This window comes from Salvia miltiorrhiza, chromosome 2 (genome assembly GCF_028751815.1).
Source record: "Salvia miltiorrhiza cultivar Shanhuang (shh) chromosome 2, IMPLAD_Smil_shh, whole genome shotgun sequence".
Taxonomy (NCBI): domain Eukaryota; kingdom Viridiplantae; phylum Streptophyta; class Magnoliopsida; order Lamiales; family Lamiaceae; genus Salvia; species Salvia miltiorrhiza.
Genome location: NC_080388.1, coordinates 71,605,409 through 71,627,085, shown reverse-complemented (window position 1 = coordinate 71,627,085; position 21,677 = coordinate 71,605,409). Strand labels below are relative to the sequence as shown.

General features: G+C 33.0%; 2 protein-coding genes and 1 long non-coding RNA gene across 10 annotated transcripts in view; 2 read left to right on the top strand and 1 right to left on the bottom strand.

Moving 5' to 3' along the window:
* Positions 1 to 21,677, top strand: part of LOC131008955 (uncharacterized) — a 984,029-nt gene that overhangs the window by 722,530 nt on the left and 239,822 nt on the right. The window lies entirely within an intron of this gene.
* LOC131009056 (uncharacterized) lies at positions 210 to 4,315 on the bottom strand. 6 transcript variants are annotated; one of them, XR_009096378.1, is made up of 7 exons: positions 4,205 to 4,290; positions 3,398 to 3,451; positions 3,231 to 3,292; positions 2,867 to 2,941; positions 2,280 to 2,361; positions 846 to 953; positions 210 to 752 (listed from the first exon to the last, which is right to left on the bottom strand). It is a non-coding gene; the product is annotated as an uncharacterized LOC131009056 (long non-coding RNA). The 6 variants fall into 6 exon arrangements; XR_009096377.1 differs by having other exon boundaries at positions 3,231 to 3,451; positions 4,205 to 4,315; XR_009096380.1 differs by lacking the exon at positions 3,398 to 3,451 and having other exon boundaries at positions 4,205 to 4,287.
* On the top strand, positions 18,690 to 21,455 carry LOC131008969 (S-adenosylmethionine synthase 2). 2 transcript variants are annotated; one of them, XM_057936127.1, is made up of 2 exons: positions 18,690 to 18,994; positions 19,943 to 21,455. In XM_057936127.1, exon 2 carries the CDS (start codon positions 19,952 to 19,954, stop codon positions 21,131 to 21,133), a length of 1,182 nt encoding a protein of 393 aa, XP_057792110.1. In that variant the 5' UTR covers positions 18,690 to 18,994; positions 19,943 to 19,951; the 3' UTR covers positions 21,134 to 21,455. The 2 variants fall into 2 exon arrangements, with proteins under 2 accessions (XP_057792110.1, XP_057792111.1); XM_057936128.1 differs by having other exon boundaries at positions 18,927 to 19,018.

Below are 21,677 nucleotides of genomic sequence, written 5' to 3'. Positions count from 1 at the left end.
TTCCCTCGGTAATCCCTCGGTAAATGCCTAATTTTTACCGAGAAATGGGTTATTCTCGGTGATTTACGGACATATTTTTCAAATTACAGACGGAATTTCCCTCGGTAATCCCTCGGTAAAGTTTTATTTTTTATGCTTTTTTCATTTATATTTTTTACGTACCTATTTACGACGACCTGTTTATTAATAAATTCAATCACAATATAATCTAAACATAATTTAAAATTCATTCGAAATTGTTCAATATCCAACAATATATTTATGTAAGTATCATAATAACATAAAAAGTACTAAATAAACTAAATCCAAGCGAAATATCATAATAATGCATCAAAATGTACTAAATATACTACATGATATAGCTAAGATCCTCCTGAGCCACTACTCCTCGACTGCTGGGACCTCAAGAACTGCTGGAGCATCTCATTAGTTAACCGAAGTGACTCCTCCAATCGGGCTCTCTGCTCGCGCTCCGCCTGAAGCTCCTGCTGTCTGTGCTCGCGCTCCGCCTGAAGCTCCTGCTGTCTATGCTCACGCTCCTCCTGAAGCTGCTGCTGCAGCTCTTCAATTCGAGCATCAACCTGCTGTGAATGGAAAGTCTGTGATGTACCGCCCACGAGACTCCGTGCAAGGGTACCGGTGCCGAACATCCTCTGCTTCTTATCGAGGCGGCCTCCCATCACCTCATCCAGATATATCTGATTCATATCAGCACTTTCTCCTTGCTCCTCAGCAATCGCCTTCACTCTCGCCTAGTTAGTAAAAATTAAAAGTCATATATTGAAAAATTAATTAAAGGTATATTACAACTCATAAATATTGATTTTAAATATAAAAAAACTTACATCAACTTTTTCAGCCTTCTTGTAGGTATACGTTCCATCTTTATTCAAGTGCAATGTCTTGAAGGAATCATACACGCACTTCTTGACAGGAATTCCCTCCTTCAAAGACTATTAAACAAAAATCTAAATCAATCATAATCCATTGTGCAATAAACAAAGAGCCTCTTCTCAAAAATCAAGCTTAGTTCAAAGTTTGTTCCACTAGTTTTCATGCATGGATTTCATCAAGGCATATACCTATCCCATGCTCTACTAACAGCTCTATACCCTTTGAGTTTGGGGATCAACATGTCTTGTCGCAAGAATATAGAAGATACTTGCATATTCTTATCCCATGCTCTACTAACAGCTTGTATGATCTATGTGATTTTGGATAGATTATGATACCTATTCATGTTTCACCTTAACTTCAGAGTATATGCTGCATCACATGCATATTGAAGAAAGTGAGGTCTCTAGGCTGTGCTTAGAGTTGTACAAAGAGTATGGGACGAAAATGGCTGGCCTTAAGGTATGTAAAAAAGCAACAGAAAATTATGCTTAAGCAATATGGAGTTCTTACGACATGTGTCATTAATTTCTTGCAGGTGATGGGGCACGAATTTGACAATCTCATCACCACCATCATCATCATCATCAGAAAAGACTATGTCTTCATCAGTTTCTTCCTCAATCTCATCAATGTCTATCATCCCACCTTCTGGATGAACTAATGTGTTGTCATCATCTATTGGTGTTTCACTAACCATCATAGTCATAACCATTTCTTCCTCTTGAAAAGGTGGATCTAATGTTGATGTAGATGTTTGATATGGAACTTCTACAATAGATCTAGCCTTAACTTTACATACTTCCCACCAATCTGTCTTATCTTTCTTTAGACTAGGATATGAACAATAGTACACCTGGACAGCTTGATTTGCTAAGACAAATGGTTCAAACTTCTTGTACCTAAGCTTGTGGTTTATAGAAACTAATTTGAATGCCTTATGAACCGATGTCCCAGAAGGTAATGGATCAAACCACTCACATTTGAATAACACCGTTGTCTTTATTGGTAGGCCAGGATACTCTAACACACAAACTTCTAACAAGCGCCCATAAAAGTCCAACTCATCAGTCCCGATAGAAATTCTGGATTGAAATCACCATTGGAAAGAAACCGCCTATACATCCACTGACGATTTTCACTCATTTCACCAAATGCCTAAAGAAAATTAAATTAGTATTTTTATCTATATCTCAAAGTTAAAGATTATTTTTATTTTACACAAAAACACATACGCGGCTCCAAGCCATCACCACAGCAACAAATGGGATGGAACACAGCCATCCCCAAACCTAATCTCCATCTACTACCTAGATACATGCTCATCTAACGTTTTTAAATATGATCATGGCTGCCATTTGATTTCTAAATAAAAGAAAACTAACCTTCTGCTCAGAATCTTTCAATCTCTTTTCTTGTGCTTGACTTCTTCCTATACTTCTCACGAGTCAAGCACGGAGTGATATACTACAAAAGACATAAATTAAATATATGAGGGAATATCAAAGAGGCAAAATACAAAATTAGTGTACGGATAACAGTAGTAACAGGGCTTAGCAGCCAAGCATTTAGAATCATAGTGTTAAATCACACAGCCACAAATGTGTGAATAACTTGCAGGGGAAGAATACAAGTTAGCAAAACTGACAAATTAATTTATTAGATGAGAAAATTATAATCTTCTTGGGCTTAGTTTTATCATAAACAATTCAATCTAATTTAAGATACGTACATTCATGAATATAGGTGTTGGGATGGTCAAACTAGCTTTTAAGAACATGAAAACAGCCAATTGCTACCTTATCAATATCTTATCAATAACTAATGATGCTATGCATTCTTTAAAGGAATCATAAAGCAGGAGGGATTATCTTTGAGTTGAAACAGAAAAAAACTGTCCAAATTCAGACAAAATAGTAAAAAAGAATCACAGATTATAAGCTAAAAACAAAGAGTTTAAGCATCAATTTACCTGTTCGTATAGAGAGTGAAGAGAAAGAAAGCCCTAGATGATCAAGTCAAGCACCAATTAAAAATCTGCAAAGCCCTATATTTTGCATAGTTTTAGTATGACTTCTTGTCACCAATATACCAATATACATTATCTATAGCTTATTGTCAAGCCTTCATATAACAACTTCATGATATTTTCATCTACATAAAAGTTAGAAGCTGCTGCACAATCCTATGAAAATCATACCAATTTGTATTTATTTGATTATTGTATGCATTACCATATTTTATATATACAACAATCTGCCAATAAGTCAGTAAGATAAGAGATGTCAACATAAGGGCAAAGGTAGCAGATGATGAAACCGTGAAGCATCACATACCGATTTGTTGCAGCAATTACATAAACACCACTCCCCTGTTCTTTATACAGCTCTGATACTAACTGCAATAGAAGATACTATCATCATTTTTGCTAAATATGTGCATATGTTGAGGTGAGAGTTACATTAATAGCAAAGACAACATGGGAGAAGTCCCATTTCTGAACCTCGCTATATACTGGCAATTGCCGTCCATCACGTCTGAAAGCTATTACGTCCAGCTGATAGAAGAGGATGTAGGGCATAAGAGATATTAATCGTACAATAAACACTGAGACATACATGACAGATGAGTTGATCACGCTTGAGCTAATATATTTGGAAAAAAGGAAAGGAAAAGACATGACGTCATATGTCTAACACTGTAAAATAGTCATGCTGGAGAAAAAGAACCAGAAATACCAGAGATAGTTCCTAGCAATTTCAGGGATGTGGGGAATTTCTATCAACTAGAGCAATTTAATTTCATGGAAACATAAATAAATTTATGGAGAATAATTTCAAGGTGTAGAAAGCATAATTCAAACAAGTGCACATATCCAAAATCAGAGCACAAGAACGCTGATTAAAACAAAAATGACCAACAAAATGGTCACAACACAATCATACACATAGCATATAGTATTGAGAAATAACCACTTAAGAAAAAGCACAAGAGCATTGCAGTAATCGAAAAAACTATATTATGTGGACTCTTAAATCAAAAACTAAATTCTGCATCGGAAACTTAAATCAACTAGGATTGAGCTCCAAAAAATGGAGCTCCAAACTTAAATAAAAAACTAAACCCCAAACTAGGACTGAGCTCCAAAAAATTTAAGAAATAAGATAGAAATCGAACAAATTCTGCATCCGCGATTTGAAATATGAAACACACATACATCGATACCATCATCACTTCCTTGTCTGCAGAATTTTGGTTTCGTATGGTTGAAACTAGCGACAATGGCAACTATGAGAAAGAAAAAACTAACCTCAATAAAACTCCATCCGCGATTTCGAAACAGAGCAACGGCGGTGGCGCGGTGCGCAGCGGGCGGCGGCGGTGCGGTGCGCAGCGGGCAGCGACGGTGCGGTGCGCAGCGGGCAGCGGCGGTGCGGTGCGCAGCGGGCAGCGGCGGCCGAAGCTTACAGAATTGCGGAATTTGTTCAATTAGAGAGAGATAGTAGGGCGGGAAGGGGAAATATTACAAGGAAAAAGTGGCAACGGTACTTTTAGTTGTAATTTACCGAGATATTTTGCTTACTCGGTACATTTGTAAACCATTTACCGAGAAAATAAGTAACTCGGCAATAAAAAATTATTAATTTATAATTAATTTTAATATGAATAAAATTAAAACTAGCAGTTACCGAGTAAAATAATCTCTCGGTAAAGTTTTTACTCGGTATTCCCTCGGTAAATTGTCGGTATACTTCAAACTATATTATATCTCGAAAAACTCTCGTTAATTGCTCGGTAATTACCGAGTGAATAGTTTCCATTGGCAATACCTCGGTAAAAAAATGTTTTCTTGTTGTGTTTTATGTGTTTAAATTGAAATAAATATATAGATTTAAATAATCAATCTTTTAGTTGGATTAATATAATCAATGTTTGTACTCGTACTTCTTACAATTATAATTACGCGTAAATAATAATAATAATAATAATAATAATAATAATAATAAAAGATAAGAATGCAAAATACCGCTGATTTATAGAGAATGAAGTTTTTTTTATATATATCCTTTAGCACTCTAAAGAAAAAAAAATGTGTGCAACAACACATGTATGTCACCTAATAAACCAAATAATAATGCTATTTGGACAAAATATGGTAACTAGCTACTTTTAAAAATAAACTTATTTAAATTTTTTGGTTCAAAAAAAAAAAAGAAGTTAGTTAGTTTTATTATTTTCTCCACATTGTAAATTTTTAACAATTTTTTAAAATTTGAACTAAACTTTTTATTGTGAAAAACATAAAACTAACTAAATTCTTTATAAATTTGAACTAAATTTTTTAAATAAATTAAATTTTTAAAGTATTTAACTTTTTTTTTTTATCCGGACAAATTTTGTTCAAATAGCCTTGATTCATTGGACACACAATTTTTTTTTTCAATGTCTGGCTACGTACCTGACACATTAATGTGTAGATGAGTTTCAATTTCTTGTACGGCACAGTACAATAACGGGTATAAGTTGCAGAATTTTGAAGAATCAGTTAGGTAAGAGATCTATAAATGCAAAGAGTGAAGAGATGAAACCAGCTCCTATAAGGATAATTTGGTAAAAAGGAGGATTGTTTTTTATGAACATGAAAAATTTTTGTATTTTGTGTTATTATCTCTTGGAAGATATTGATGATCATCTTATATGTTCCTGTAAAATCTCTTACGAAATATGGAGAAAGTGTTATGGATGACTTGGGATTCAGTAGTAATACTTCAAGAAGATTTTAAATATTAATTATTTGGCAATGTGTTTGTTGCCTTGTTGGAGCATATGGAAAGTGAGAAACGCTCTATTTTCTCCCATGGTGGATAAGATTATGAATTAAGAATACAAAATTCGTTTTTGGAAGTGGATTAGGTCTTTTTTTCTCTTCTTCTTTCAATTATTCAATTCATGACTGGTGCTCTCTTCCGATGGCACATGCATTTCATTTATCCTGATCATGGGAGCATCTTTAATAATACATCTCCTGATCTCCTCCGTTGGGTGAGACCCATGAAGTTTTTTTTTTTTTCCTTTCTAAATTGATGAACAATTTTATCAAATTTCAAGTAATTGTTCTGTAAATTAAGGCTTAAAAATATCAATTCGCGGTCTCACATTCACACCATACTTATCGTGGACAGAGGAATGAAGTAATAATGAAAACGTGTCCGTTGTGGTACTCTCAATTACTGGGATAACATAAGTCACCCTACACCTTCAACACTACTGAAATAGGTACGAGATCAAATAAATGATACGCAAAAGTGTAGCAGCAAGTTTAATAAATCAAGAAAACATTGAGTGATCATAAATTAGCAGTAGTTGCATTAAATCGCACATGCACCTACCCTTCCATTTGTTTCTTCATTGTCATCAACACATCACCATCCAACACAACAACATATATTCCTCTCAAATATAAATAAGGGTATATACCTTCAGGCCAAAAACACACACAAAAAGAGTGAAGAGATTTGAAGAGATGGAGGTAGGTTTTGGTAAGGTGCTCCTCGGCCTCACCTTGTTACTTGGTGCACTCGCAATGGATGTGAATGGAGCAAGAACTCTCAAGCAAGTTGATCAGCCTCAGACCTTTGGAAGTTTTGGCGGACCGTTTCCTAACTCGGGTTCGAGTGGGTCTTTTCCCGGCCCGGGCGGTTTTGCGTTTGGCTCACCCTCGTTTTGCTCATTTCCCGGGGTCCAGTGCACCCCGGTCCAGCCCACTATCCCGTTTGTACCAAACGGGGGTGGCTCCCCGGCCCCATGATATGGATCATGGTCTATGATTCGCCTATATATCTGGGGTTTATTGGTTTTTTTTTTTTCCTTTCCGTGTATTAGGGTTTCTCCCCGTAGTAAGGTTTCTATGTGTTGGGGTTGGAGTCACTCTATGTACGTCTTTTTAAATTTGGTCGGAGTTGAGTTTTATCTATCGTTCTAATTATATAGTTATAAGCTTCTTTTATTTATTTATTTGACACGCTCACACACATATATACTATCCTTAGAATCATTTAAAAGACTTGAACTTAATTACGATTTACTTCCTCCTATCCGTTTTCTTTGTCGTTTCACCATTCTAAATTATTTGTTTTATAATTGACGTTTTGAGAATTTGTATCAATATTAACCTTATTTAATACTCTTGCATTAATCACAAACAATTTGACTTTTCCTATTTCCAAAAGAGAACTCATAAGTCACATGCCAAAGAAAATATTTTCGAGTATTTTGCTATGATTTGATATACTATAAGAAGATCAAGAGTGTTTAGTTTTTTTTTTGGTTATCCATGTTGGGTTAATTAATATACTCCACTAAAATAAGTGGTATTTAATGAGGTTATGTTGGGCGTATAATATTTTTTTATTAAAAAGTGTGCTTAAGCTTAGGATGACAAACAAAAAGGATATATAGGAGGAAGTATTGATTGGAGCTAGGAGAAACATCGATATCAGCAACTGAACTTCATTTTTTTGTCAGTGCAATAACAATATTTGAATGCTTGAATTCCATCTTCAACTTTGTACTATTTAAATAGAGTAATGCTAAACAGCCACATTGTGGCTATCCACAATTTACTTAAGTAGAAAATAATTTAATTTATTTAGCTTATTTTTTAAAATAAAAATAAGATTTAGTTATTTTATCATATTCTCTATATTATAGTATTTTTTTTGCAATTTTTTGGTAACTTTTTTATTTTTATTAAAAAATAAATTAAAAATAAAAAATGCAAAAAAAATTTAAAAAAATAAGTACAATGTAGAGAATATAATAAAATAACTAGATCCTATTTTTATTTAAAAAAATAAATTAAATAAATCAAAATTATCCTTATTATATTAGTGTGTGGGTGGCCACAATGTGGCTGCATAGATTTATTGATTTAAATAAGATGGGGGACTTATTTGAAATAAATAATTGGCTATTAATTTCCATTTAAACATAAATACTTCAAAAACTCATATTCTATTTTGTGATAAGTGGTCAAAAATATGAATTATTTTCAACCTAGCAGGTGGCAAATTTTGGAATTTTTTTTATTAATTATTTTTCATATCGAATTCATAATGGACTTATATATTCTATGTGATAAATATTGTTTCATTGTTTGTAAAATAACCACTCCCCTACTTACATAATTTCATACATTTTGCGAAGTAAGCTACGAAATGAAGAATCATTATTGATTGTCTCTCTTTTTTTTTTAAATACACTACGAGAACAATCATCACATGTTTATTTCGTGTTATTCTAACAGACACCTCTCCTTCATCTCAATTTCATCCCCCTAAATGCTATCCGATGCATACATAAAAATATTAATTTCTACCTTCAATGCTCTTGATGTAATTGTTTATTTGATTTCTTACTTGTTTTTGTTTTTTGGGAGTTGAGAATTAGGGCGAATTACCCACTATTTATGCTCAGAGACATACGCACGTACCCCACTCTGGGGCACGTGCCCCCACAAATTTTAAATATTTTATTAGTATATATGTATATATATATATATATATATATATATATATATATATATATATATATATACCAATTGAGCTCCTAGCTCATTTGGTTTAGGTGCTGTTTTTCAATTGACAGGTCTTGTGTTCGAAACCCAGTAGCACTTAAATGAGCAATATTTTGCTTTGATTAGAAAAATTCTCCGGACAGGGTGAATTTTTTTTTCGGACAAGCTTATTTTCACTCATTATTTCTCAAATGTTGGATAATATTATATTTGTGTGGTGATATGAAAATATTTTTCAATATTTTCTCATCTTTTCATTTCTAGTAAATATATGATAAATTTTTTTTTTTAAAAAGATAATATTTTTTTATCTTTTCTTATCTACTAATTTTCAATGCAAATTTTTAAACCAAAATAAATACACTCTTATAATATATTTATGCCCCCACAGTCAAAACATTCTGAATCCGTCCCTGTTTATGCTGACATTTCATTATAAGTTTTGGTTTTGATTTCAATATCAAAATTAATGGAAATTGATGACAGGATTGACAGGAACAACAAATTGCTGTTTCTTTTGTTTCCAACTGCACGGTGAAATATTTTCATGGGCTCAAACTCTTGGATCAAAATAACGATACATATTGGGCTTATTAGATAATATTTTGGGCTTTAACTAATTAATGCGTGGTATCCTGCTGTTGATGCCCACATCTCAAAAAAAAAAAAAAAAAAACAATCACCATGCAGGTTTAAATGCATAAGTAAATAATATTAATAAAATTTTATTAATTTTATAAAATATACTTATAATTTGTTTAATTTTCTGTAAAGATTAATATATCCCAAGTTTTGTCCAAATCTATTTGTAAGAGAAGGAGAGGGAAAAGAACATAAATCTTTGACTTGAGCATGACTCGTTTCATTTGAGAAATGTTTTCTATTATTTATGAAAGTTAGTGTCAGATGCATATCAACAAATTAAATTGATGTTGCGAACAATTTTTGGACAATATTCCATCAAATAGAACAAATGCAGCAGCAATTTTTTCTTTTTTTTTTTAAGAAAGAAAAGATGAGCAAGTTGTAAAATTTTCACAATTTATAACTTGTGCATGCCTTTATACGAAAATAATATTCACTCGAATTATTTAAAGTAAAAAAAGGTTGGGTTGGTAATGAATATGAAAGAAATAAATGCTTAATTGTGAAAGGCAGACTCCATGCACTTGGGAAGTGGTTTGAAAATGAGAAGCCAAAGTGGAAATAATGCCACGTGTTTGTTAGTAAGCAAATGGACAGATATAATTAATTATAGCCAATTAATTAAGGGTAATTGGATTTCAGGTAGGCTAAGCCAAATTCTAATCACTTTTGTAAATGCACTTAAATAATATGCAATTTTTTTAATAAATGCACTTAAATAATATGCAATTTTTTTAATAACATAGATTATAGAGTAGATGAGATGCAATCAACGTGGACTCCAATAACCCCCAGGGTGACGAAAACCCAAACCCCACAGTCGCGAATCATGATATGATATAAATTTTAAGAAAAATAATTAAATATATTGTGAATATATGAAGAAAATATTCCATTTAAAAAATAGTATTAATAATGAAAATCAATTATATTGTGAGAACAGAAAGGGGGCCACAATGCATATAGTAGAAAATTTTCAAAAATAACAAGGGATTAATTTTTATGAACATCCGAAAACAACAAAAGAGACTACTCCCTCCGTCCCACTAAAAATGATATCCTTTTTTTGAATACGAAAATTAAGAAAAGTGTATTTTGTGTGTATGTGAAAAAATGAAAAGGTGTTTAAAGGGTAAAATTTCTACGCAAAAAGGAAAGAATCCCACTTATGGTAGGTCATCCAAAATAGAAATAGTCTCACTTATAGTGGGACGGAGGTAGGGGTGTGCAAACACAACCCGGACCCGCTGAACCCGCCCGGACCGACAGGTTCGGTCCGAACCGAACCGGCCACCGAACCGGCCCATTATAGGTGTTCGGTCAGGGTTGGGTCTAATTTTAAGGACCGAATTTTGTCCGGGTCGGTCAGGGTCTAAACCCGGTCGAACCCGCCGAACCCGAAACCGACTTGGTACTCATATAAATTTAATATTTAATTTATATATTTAATATTTAATTCATATTATGTAATAGATTGATTGTGATTTATGTTTTGTTTTTTGTGATTGTGGATTGCGAATATTTGAGACTATGATATGTGTTTTGGTATCGTATTTTTTATGTTTTAGATCTGAAAAATAGGTGCAAAAACAAGGAAAAAAATAAGAAAAAAAAAGTAGGTTATTAGCGGGTCTGACCCGAACCGGACCTGTTGCTCGAGTTCGGCCCGGTCCCAGATCGGCCCGGTCCCGGATCGGCCCGCACAAAAGTTTCGGTCCGGGTCGATCCATTTTTCTTAAATTTTTGGGTCAGCAAACCCGACGGGTCGGTCCGGGTCCGACCCACTGCACACCCCTAGACGGAAGGAGTATTTTTTACAAATGAATAGAGCATATAGAGAGAAAGTATCAAGTCAAAATAACTAAATATATTTATAAATGAGAATGAATTTAGAACGTGAAATATTCAAATTATATATACTCCCTCCGTCCGCCAAGAGTATGTCACTTTGGCTGGACACAAGATTTAATAAAATAGTTGGTGATTTTTATGTAGTGGAAAAAGGGTTCCAGTTCCACCATTGTTTAAAATGAGTGCTTGGAATTGAATATGAGGTGGGTTTTTTTTGTAAATAATGGGTGTTTGTAAGGATAAATGATAAGGAAAATATGTGAGACCATAACTTAAAAAGGAAAGTGACATACTTTTTGAGGACGCCCAAAATGACAATTGTGACATACTCTTGGCGGACAGAGAGAGTAATTGATATTTATTTAAATTAATTGTATAAAATGATATTTCTTCCGTCCCACGAATCTTGACACGTATTCCTTTTTGGGCCGTCCCACGAATCTTGACACATTTCTAAATAAGGTAATACTATTACATTCTCTCTCCTACTTTATTACTTTTATTATCTTTTGTCTTTTACTTTATCACTTTTATTATATTTTCTCACCTACTTTATCATTTTTATACTTTAACTACACACTTAAAACACTAATCTACAACTCTTAATTCCCGTGCCGAAACCAAACGTGTCAAGATACGTGGGACGGAGGGAGTAATAACGAATAAGTTAATATAAATTTTCGAATAAATTGTTTGTAATGCACGAATAGTCATTCAAATTTGGATTTGAATCTCGGATGGACAAACATTTCACCACATTAAATGAATTATGATTATTTGTACATTACATTCAGCTTAATCGTACATATATATTAGCTTATTCGTTATTCCCATTTCTTAAAAAAATAATTATTCTCACTACCCAACTATATATAGAGAGAGAGAGAGAAGATCAACTAAGAAAACAATATATATTGTAGGAATGGAGAATGAATCTCATGCATTGAATTTCATATAATTAATAGGGTAATATCACTTTTTGGCCCATCATTTGGGCGTATTCTCAAATATATCTCACCCTAAGCATATTTACAAAACAATACCCAGCGTTTCATTTTCTTCTTATTTGTGGCCCGCAAAAATTTTTCGACAACTGATTTCTGACGTGTTCCGGCCAAGTGCCATGTAACATTACACATCAGCATTAAAAAAAAAAAAAAAATACACATAAGAAACGCTACTGGCTTCTCTAAAATAACAATTCAACCCGTTTCCTTAAGCAAAAAGATACTAACGGTTCATCTTCAATATTTTTCAAAATTCTTCATGCGAAATCTTCCATCATCTTCAACCCTACCTCCGATCAACACAACAGAGGCACTTCTCCGTCGATTTTCCCCTTCGCTGCGATCTCCTCCGGGTTTAATTCCCCCGCCGCCATCTCCCTCGCCCCACTTGATAAAGAATCGGCTCTGGCAGTCTCCGATTGTAGACCAAATTTTGGTCGTCACTCCCCGCCATATACAAGTGCTTGAATCCCTTGCCGTCACTTTCCGCCGGCATAGACAAGTGAGTAAAGCGTTCAGTCAATGTTTGATTGAAATATCTATGAAATTAATTCTGTAATTCAGTTTTCTTCAATTCTTTTTGTTTGATTGATATGAAGGGTGCATATTCATTCTTAATGTAAAATTGGTTTCTTGAGTATAATACTTTGTTAAATAAGTTCTGCCGTTTATGCGAAACCCCTTTGCACTTGTTAAACATGTATTGCGCATAGTATTAGTTTCTTGAGCAGAGTATTTGTAAAATTGGTTTCTTGAGCATAATATTGGTGAAATTATGTTTTTCCGTGTTTGATTTTTTGGATTACTGGTGAATCTGCCATTTTGTTATATTTGCTATGTAAACTGATAATGGAGTTGAATAAGAGATTGAGTTCCTAGGGCGTAAAAGGGAATCGAACCATTTTCAAGATATTGGAGTACATCATTGCACCTCTCTCTGCATATGTTCTAAGAGATTGAGAAGCCAGACACGCTTTTTAACTTCTTATGTGTATTTCCTTTTTCTTTTTCTTTTTTTTTAATGATGATGTGTAATAGTTACATAGCACTTGGCCGGAACACGTCAGAAACCGATCGCCGGAAAATTTTTGTGGGCCACAAATAAGAAAAAAAAATGAAACGATGGGTATTGTTTTGTAAATATACTTAGGGTGGGATATATTTGAGAAAACGTTCAAACGATGGGTCAAAAAGTGATATTTACCCTAATTAATATATTAACTAAAGGTCAATGTTGTAAAATCATAGTAATAGTCAGCGGATGAAATCCCATTATTTATGGTATGTCCCCTTTTTAATTAAATCCCTAATGAAATTCGTGGGATTATGGTGATCATTTTGCTTTCAATTGATTTATCTTATCTCCAACGATCTACATTCGATTTTTTTTTTTGCAATTCTTTTATACCATTTATATTTTTATTCACAATCAAGTTACTGAATACGTGCAATTCGATGACTGAATGATACTTAGTGAACAACCACACATTAAGTTAATGAATATGTGCAATTCGATGATTGAATATTTATTCGGCACTTACTGAACAACCACACATCAAATGTAAATATATGTGCAAACAAAATAAACTGAACAACCACAATCAAGTGACTGAATATATACAATTAATGACTGAACATCCATGCTGTTTGAAGAAGAGGAGCCCAAAAATTGATTGAACAACAACCGCCGCCCTCAATTTTATTCCAACCATCGCCGTTTGTAACGTCGCCCAAATCGCCATTGTCCGAACAAGCAGCCGACGAACTCGATTCCAATCGAAAAACCTCCAGCCGCCGATCGAACAAGTAGCCAAAGTCTACCATGTGCAGTGAAAATGTAAATAAAAATGATTGAGAAAGCAGGATTAAAAAAAAAACCAAGAAGACGAAGCAATACGATAGGTTTGTGTTTAATTGCAGCGTGAATCTTGGGATATGATGTAGAAGATGAAAGATCCGTATGGAGTCAATTTCATTTATGCCCTTATTCAAAAAAAAAAAATTTGCAATTAATTTGGTCAAAATGCAGATTAATTGACCATAAATTAAAATTTTCAAAAAATGCCATCCGCTAGATTTGGAGTAATAATCAAGGGTTGAGATTCATTCTCTATACTTACTTAAAAGTCCTTTCTTAGTATAACCAAATCCTATATATATATATAGACACAATAAAAGGAATGATTAACTAAAAAAAATTATTAAATGAATTTAATTTGGTTTATAGGTTTTATTGATCATGTATTTTTAAATTACAATTGATTTTAAATATTGTATCAATGAATTATCTTTATTTATAAAATTATTATCTACTTAATTTTAAATTGAACATTGGCGGATTTGATCTTTCGAGCTCCTTTGATTTTTTTTCGATATTTATTTTGTAATTTATGTGCTTTGTAGTTAGAACACATAGTATAAAACAGTAGATTTAGTGAGTCGCGATCGATCAGTATCACAAATTCATTAAGAAGCTAACATGTTTAATTGCATTTTTGTCGGAGGCACTAAAAGTTAGCTAGACCGTCGGTGATTACGATAGCCTCTTTTAATTCCCTATAAAATTATTACAGAAGTATGTATTTTTCATCTAATCTATCAATTGGAAGCTACCAAACCGCGACATTACGAATTTTTTACTGTCATTTTAATTAATAGTCTTAATGTTTATTCTATTTTTTTGAAATTAGTCCTAATGTTTATTTAAAAATAGCTGTTCGCTATAAATAATTAAATCATGCACATGCACACACATTTATACATAGTGAGAGTCGTTCCTGAAATTTTTTAATTACTCTATTAACTAAAAGTTAATTTTCGCGATTAATTTTGCATAATTTATGATTATCAAAATAAAGTAATTATTGAACACTCTATATATAAATACGTACGTATTGATCATATAAATACACAAAGATATATACATTATTTCGCATAAAAACTCATCGCATACACATATGGGCCGGGATGGGAATTTGGTAAAAACAAACCTTATTTTGTCCTAATTTTAAGCATAAAAAAAGCATAATGGTATAGAAGGTATACTATGTCTATTTTATAGTACATAAAAAACCATAATTATAGAAAAGGCATTAATTAATTTGCAAACGTAATTCAGTTTGATTTAAATCAATCTTGATCATCCATCAATTAAAATCTAGGAACTAAATTAATTTATAGTTAACAGAATCAAATGACTTCTATTCGATTGTTCCCCAATATTTATGTATTTATATCAAAACATATAAAAACTCATCTTCATTAAACTCTGTCTTGTTCATTGTGTCTCAATCCGAACAAATGATGAATGGAGCACATGTAAATTTATTAGGCCAAATCCATTCAGTATGATTAGTGTCGGCAAGGCGTTTTGTATGGCCATGCATTTTGTAAAGCATGATTATAATTGTAGACCTCCATGCATGTCAATATTGATTTATTTATTTTTTTTTTGTTGCAGTTTTAATGTATTTTTTGCTTGTAATGTCAAATTATGTGGGTTCCAGCACTAAAGGTCAGCATTAAATTTTCATTTATATTTTTTCTTAACTGAACAGACTCGAATTTGTATTTGAAAATTTAAATCCAAACCAAAACATTAGAAATTTTAGAATGAAAATCCGAATCCATATTGATTTTTAGTTACTACCAATACTACGAGAGATGTTGCATGCCCTTCACATGGAATCTCCTTCATTCCACTTTTGTTGGTCACTCCGTGATTTACTTTTTACTTTTTTTTTTAGTTTCTAATCATTTTTCTTCAATTTTAGTTAATTATATATATTAATATTATTTTTATTATAGTAAATCTTTGTTAAAAAGTGAAATTAATGATGGACAACAAAAACAAAAGGAAATAGGATCCCATTACAGCCCCAAAAAAAGAACTTTGAAAAAAATTGAAAATTTTCACATGAACTTTCAATTAAGCAAAAAAAAAATACATTAATTTATATTTTTGTTGCAACTTTCACCAAAATTTGAGTTTCAAATTTAAACTTAATTGATAGTCAAAATTAAGTCAAATTAATATAGTATTAAATTTTGCATTCTTAGACATCTGAGCTTCTAAATACTCATCTTCATCATAAGTTAGACCAAGATCATGTGAACTTCCGGCTAATATTCACCGAAAGTCAAACTCAGGTGAAAATTAATGCAACAAAAAATATAAATTCATGTATTTTTTAAATTTAATTGAAAGTTTAAGTAAAAATTATCATTTATTTTTTTCTAAATTTATGTATTTTTTACCACAATCCTTATATATATCCCATGTATTATATGCACACATTCCGCCCATATCATGATTTGCTATAAAATAGATTAGATGTCTTGGGCGTTGCCGACACTTTAGCAATTTATATTATTTGGATGTGGCCAAGCAAACTATATGGTTATGGTTGTCTCTAGATTTGAATACATACATCCATACACCATCACATGTCATATGCCTCTTTTGTACTCTGCATATGTTGATTAGACGGACGTTTACTTTGTATGATTGATTACATACATTATTGAGTAATTTTATCTTTAAAAGTATGATTTCTTCAACACATTTTCAATGATATAGTAAGCAAAATTAGATTAAATGATAGTAAAAATAATTAAGAAGCTTGAAAAGATAAATTTTATTATTTTTATCTATTAAAGTAAGTCCGTTAAAGTATAGATAAATTAAGAACTAAGGAAACTATTTTGGTACACACTGATCCAGCTTAGATCAATGCAAAAAGAAGAGGAAGGTGCATTTAATTATTAAAATTTTAATATTAATGTTGAAAGCTAGCTATAATTCAAAGCATGAGAGTGTTTGAGTTTCTGCAATCAAATTATACATAACAAACTATCCATATAACTTTATATTGTGATTGGTATGAATCATAAAAGGTTCACAAAATGAAGAAGGGAATGAGATTGACAATATCTATTTTCTTAACTTAATTGATATTTCTTCTTTAATGATTTCAATTCCTTATATATTTGAATAGCTAGATTAGAAAAAATATCAAATAGATAATTATTTTAAATTTAATGTAAAAGGTTTACTTCATACTATTAAGTTTTGGGCCATTCAGTTTTTCTTTAGTAGAACTAAAAATATAAATTTTAATAATTTTTTATTTTTAATTTTGAAAGCAAGTACTAGTATAAAATAAATTACTAGTAATTATAATAAAACTAGCATTTGCACCCCGTGCAATGCACAATAAAATATTTTTAAATTTTGATATTTATATAAAATTAATACTAATTCAATTATCATACTTATAAATATAATAAAAAATTAATTTTAATTGAATATATTTAAATTGAATATTGAAAAAAATAAAAAATAAATAAAGAAGATTTCACAAGCATAAAATTTGATATTATGAAAAGTAAAAATAAAAAGTAAAAAAAAAATACAAAAATAATAAAAAAGAATTGGAAAATAGATTTATTCAAAAAAGATGAGAGACGAGAAAGAAATTTTTAAAATTTTTAAATCAAATATTTATATTGAATATTTTATAATTAATCAAATTCATAATTTTGGAAAGAAATAAGAGAATCTATAATTTGTGTACTATTAGTAGTTTGTTGCACACAATTTTATACCTCGCTGTTTAGACAAGGATTTTCCCGCTTCAATGCAGGATATTGTTATTTATTATTTAAATTTAAAATGTATTAATATAGCTATGATTTAATTAATGATTGATGTTAGGGAATTAAGATTTTATATTGGTAAGATGTAGCCAAACTATATTATTATTACTCTAATTTATAAATGTACTTAGGCCTAATATTATTTTGTTACCCTGAGCCGTCCTAAGAAGTCAGCAGTCACAAAGATGTAGTCAAAATATTTGAATATTTCCATTTCGTATTAAAGGATTTATCTTATAACCTAATTTGTGATTTGCCCATAGTCGAATTAAGTAGAATATTGAATTATTTTAAATAATAAAATTCAAAAAATCGAATTACCAACGTAAACGAAGATTTGGCGAAGTAGTGAGAAAGAAAAGACGAAGTGAAAGAAACAACGACATGTGGCCAGCCAACAGGATGTGGAGAAATAAATTAATTGATAAGATAATACTAGTATATACTTAATTCAAAATTAAAACGAAGGAAATTAAATCCCATCTTTTACAATTGACAAAACTCATTTGTATTTATCTTGACTTCAAAATTTGTCACGTATATGTATATTTCAAAATTAAAGAAAAATTACTTAAAATAAAAAAGCTATACATAAATTAACACTTCTCTTTTTAAATTTACACACACAAACATATTTGAAAAAAGTAAATGGTCACACCAACCAGGCAAGCAATTCTATAATTTCTAAATACTGGTCCACGTTTGGAGTTGGTGAAACCAAATGGAGATCCTATTCCCACCAACTTCAACTCTTGAAAAAAATATATTTACAATAAGAAAAAACAAAAATTTCATCATCCCTTTCTTTTCATACTATATTAGCATTTATTAGTGGGTGATTGTTCCTTGTCATTAATTTATATCCAAACAATTCAAAAAATAAATAAACAGAGCTCAATTCCCTTTTCATTTAGAGTTTAAACATTAGCAATTATAATACCCACTTATTTAAATACTCCGAACAACTCAGTACATGCAAAAAAGAGATGAGTTATGGCTGATCATTCTAAAATATTATGATGATTTTTTTATTATTATTATTATTATTATTATTATTATTATTATTATTAAGTCTGAAGAAGGAAATTTCCAGCAGATAAAATGTGTCACTCTCCCTCAACGACTACAGTCAATCTCCACCGTGCACACTAACTGCCAAGATCCATCAACGGTTAAAAAAAATCCGCCAATCTACACGACCAACCCCGTCTGTGTCACCAAGAATCAATTTTCAAACTAGATTTTCGACATCCTATCTATAAATAACCCCCAAATTCATTCGCCAATACTCGCAAACATTTGGCGTTCCTTGAGAAACCCAAACCTTTCTCGTCTGCAGTTTGAGTTGGGTTCATCTCTTAAGGTACACAATCTCAAGCAAGTCGAGGTTCTGCTTCATGGATTTCTTTTCATTTGCTGCTATTTTGCTTGGTTTGGAATTTTTTTTTTCTGGTTCCTGATATTGCTTTGGGTCAATTACGGGAACTAATGATTTTGGTGTTCATGTTAGTAGGATGTAGCTATTTTGGCTTGAAATTTTTCATGAATCATGCATTTATTTTTAGTGAAGCTGTTTAGAGATAACGATCTATGTAAGTTCATCGTGTTTTGTTGTGTCATGTGTGTATTCGTGTGATTTGAGTAGATTGGTATGTCTTTCTTATTTAAAATTTGGGATTCATGATGAAATTGAGGTTTTGATGCGTCTCGAGTTTAATTTGTTTTAAGGTTACGAGAGATCTGGCTGTTTTGAGGTGAATTTCGCAGCATAATCATGTTCAATTCACATAAATTTTTGCAGCATATTTTAGTTTTCTTTCTTGTTTTCTGGATCTGGATTATTTATATCAATAAATTAGCTGTGTTTTCTGTTTAGCTGAAGCTTACGCTAGAATTGCCTTTTCACATGGTGTATGGCAATATATGCCCTGTCTTTATTGAGTAAGATATGATTCTCCTTTGAGATTTTCTCGATCTCCGAGTAAAGAGGAGGTTTCTTCGTGACTCCTTAAGTGGTCCTTCACTGGCTTCAGTTAGGCTCCATTTGATTTTTAATAGGTGGTGGATTCGTTATGTAGATTCTAAAGCAATATCTTTATTCCATGATGAAGCATGTGTTACATCTTTGTCGGTGCTTATCGCCTTTGGCCTTGAGGCATAGTAGTATCTTCTTTTACTATACAAAGTAGGAGTTGTGTATTGATGAGAATCCTAAGACAGACTGAATTCATGGTTCAAGTTTTAGTGGCATATGAGCTAACTCTGTTGGTTGATTTGGATACGTGGTTTATGATGCGATTTATATTTGCAGGTTAAGGAAATGGAGACCTTCTTGTTTACCTCCGAGAGTGTGAACGAGGGACACCCCGACAAGCTCTGCGATCAGATTTCTGATGCGGTTCTTGATGCCTGCCTCGAGCAAGATCCTGACAGCAAAGTTGCATGCGAGACTTGTACCAAGACCAACATGGTGATGGTCTTTGGTGAGATCACAACCAAGGCCAACATAGACTATGAGAAGATCGTGCGTGACACCTGCCGTAAGATCGGATTCACTTCTGATGATGTTGGTCTTGACGCTGACAAATGCAAGGTTCTTGTCAACATTGAGCAACAGAGCCCGGATATCGCCCAGGGTGTCCACGGCCACCTGACCAAGCGCCCTGAGGAGATTGGTGCTGGCGACCAGGGTCACATGTTCGGTTATGCCACCGATGAGACCCCTGAGTTGATGCCCCTCAGCCATGTGCTTGCCACTAAATTAGGTGCTCGTCTCACCGAGGTTCGTAAGGATGGTACTTGTCCCTGGTTGAGACCTGATGGGAAGACCCAAGTCACGGTCGAGTACTACAATGAGAATGGCGCCATGGTTCCAATCAGGGTCCACACTGTTCTCATCTCCACCCAGCACGATGAGACCGTCACCAATGATGAGATCGCGAGGGATCTCAAGGAGCACGTCATCAAGCCCATCATCCCCGAGAAGTACTTGGACGAGAAGACAATCTTCCACCTGAACCCCTCAGGCCGCTTTGTCATTGGTGGACCCCATGGTGATGCCGGTCTCACAGGGCGTAAGATCATCATTGACACCTACGGTGGTTGGGGCGCCCACGGTGGTGGTGCCTTCTCCGGGAAGGACCCAACCAAGGTCGACAGAAGTGGTGCCTACATTGTTAGGCAGGCCGCCAAGAGCATTGTCGCGAATGGACTTGCACGGAGGTGCATTGTGCAAGTCTCGTACGCGATTGGTGTGCCTGAGCCGCTATCTGTCTTTGTCGACTCTTATGGCACCGGAAAGATCCCCGACAAGGAGATCTTGGAGATGGTGAAGGAGAAGTTCGATTTCAGGCCCGGAATGATCTCCATCAACTTGGACTTGAAGAGGGGCAACAACGGGCGGTTCTTGAAGACAGCAGCGTACGGCCACTTCGGAAGAGACGACCCCGACTTCACGTGGGAGGTCGTTAAGCCCCTCAAGTGGGAGAAGCCCCAGAACTGAAATCCTTCATATGGTTTTTGAGGTATTGAATAATACTACTACTACTTTTGCTGCTAATTTCACCTCAAGTGGTGCGTGCTTCATGCTTCATGCCTCATTCGTTTTTTGGTTTTTCTTTTTAGTAGTGTGGTTTGAGCATCTCCTTGCTTACCAAGATGCTAGAATATTTAATTTGGAGGAATGTGGTGTAGTAGTATGTAACATACATGTTTGAGTGAGTCATATTGTTAACAGCTGCAAGAAATGGTGATGTACTGATGTTATAGAATCAGCTGTTGGGATTTGTCATATCAATGAATGAATTGTTTGCAATTTTAATAAATTCTATATATCTTTCTTCATGCTAGCATATGTAATCCATCACAGTTTCGGTGCTGTCTGATGAAGAAAGTAAAATTCTTTTGTTTCATATGGTTTCCGTTAATTGCATATATAAATATTGTTTATTGTATTGGAAAAATAATACTAAAATTATTGCAAGCCAACAAACATCGCATATTCAACTCGACAAAGTCCTGTGCATAGGGCCAAAACTAGAAGTCAC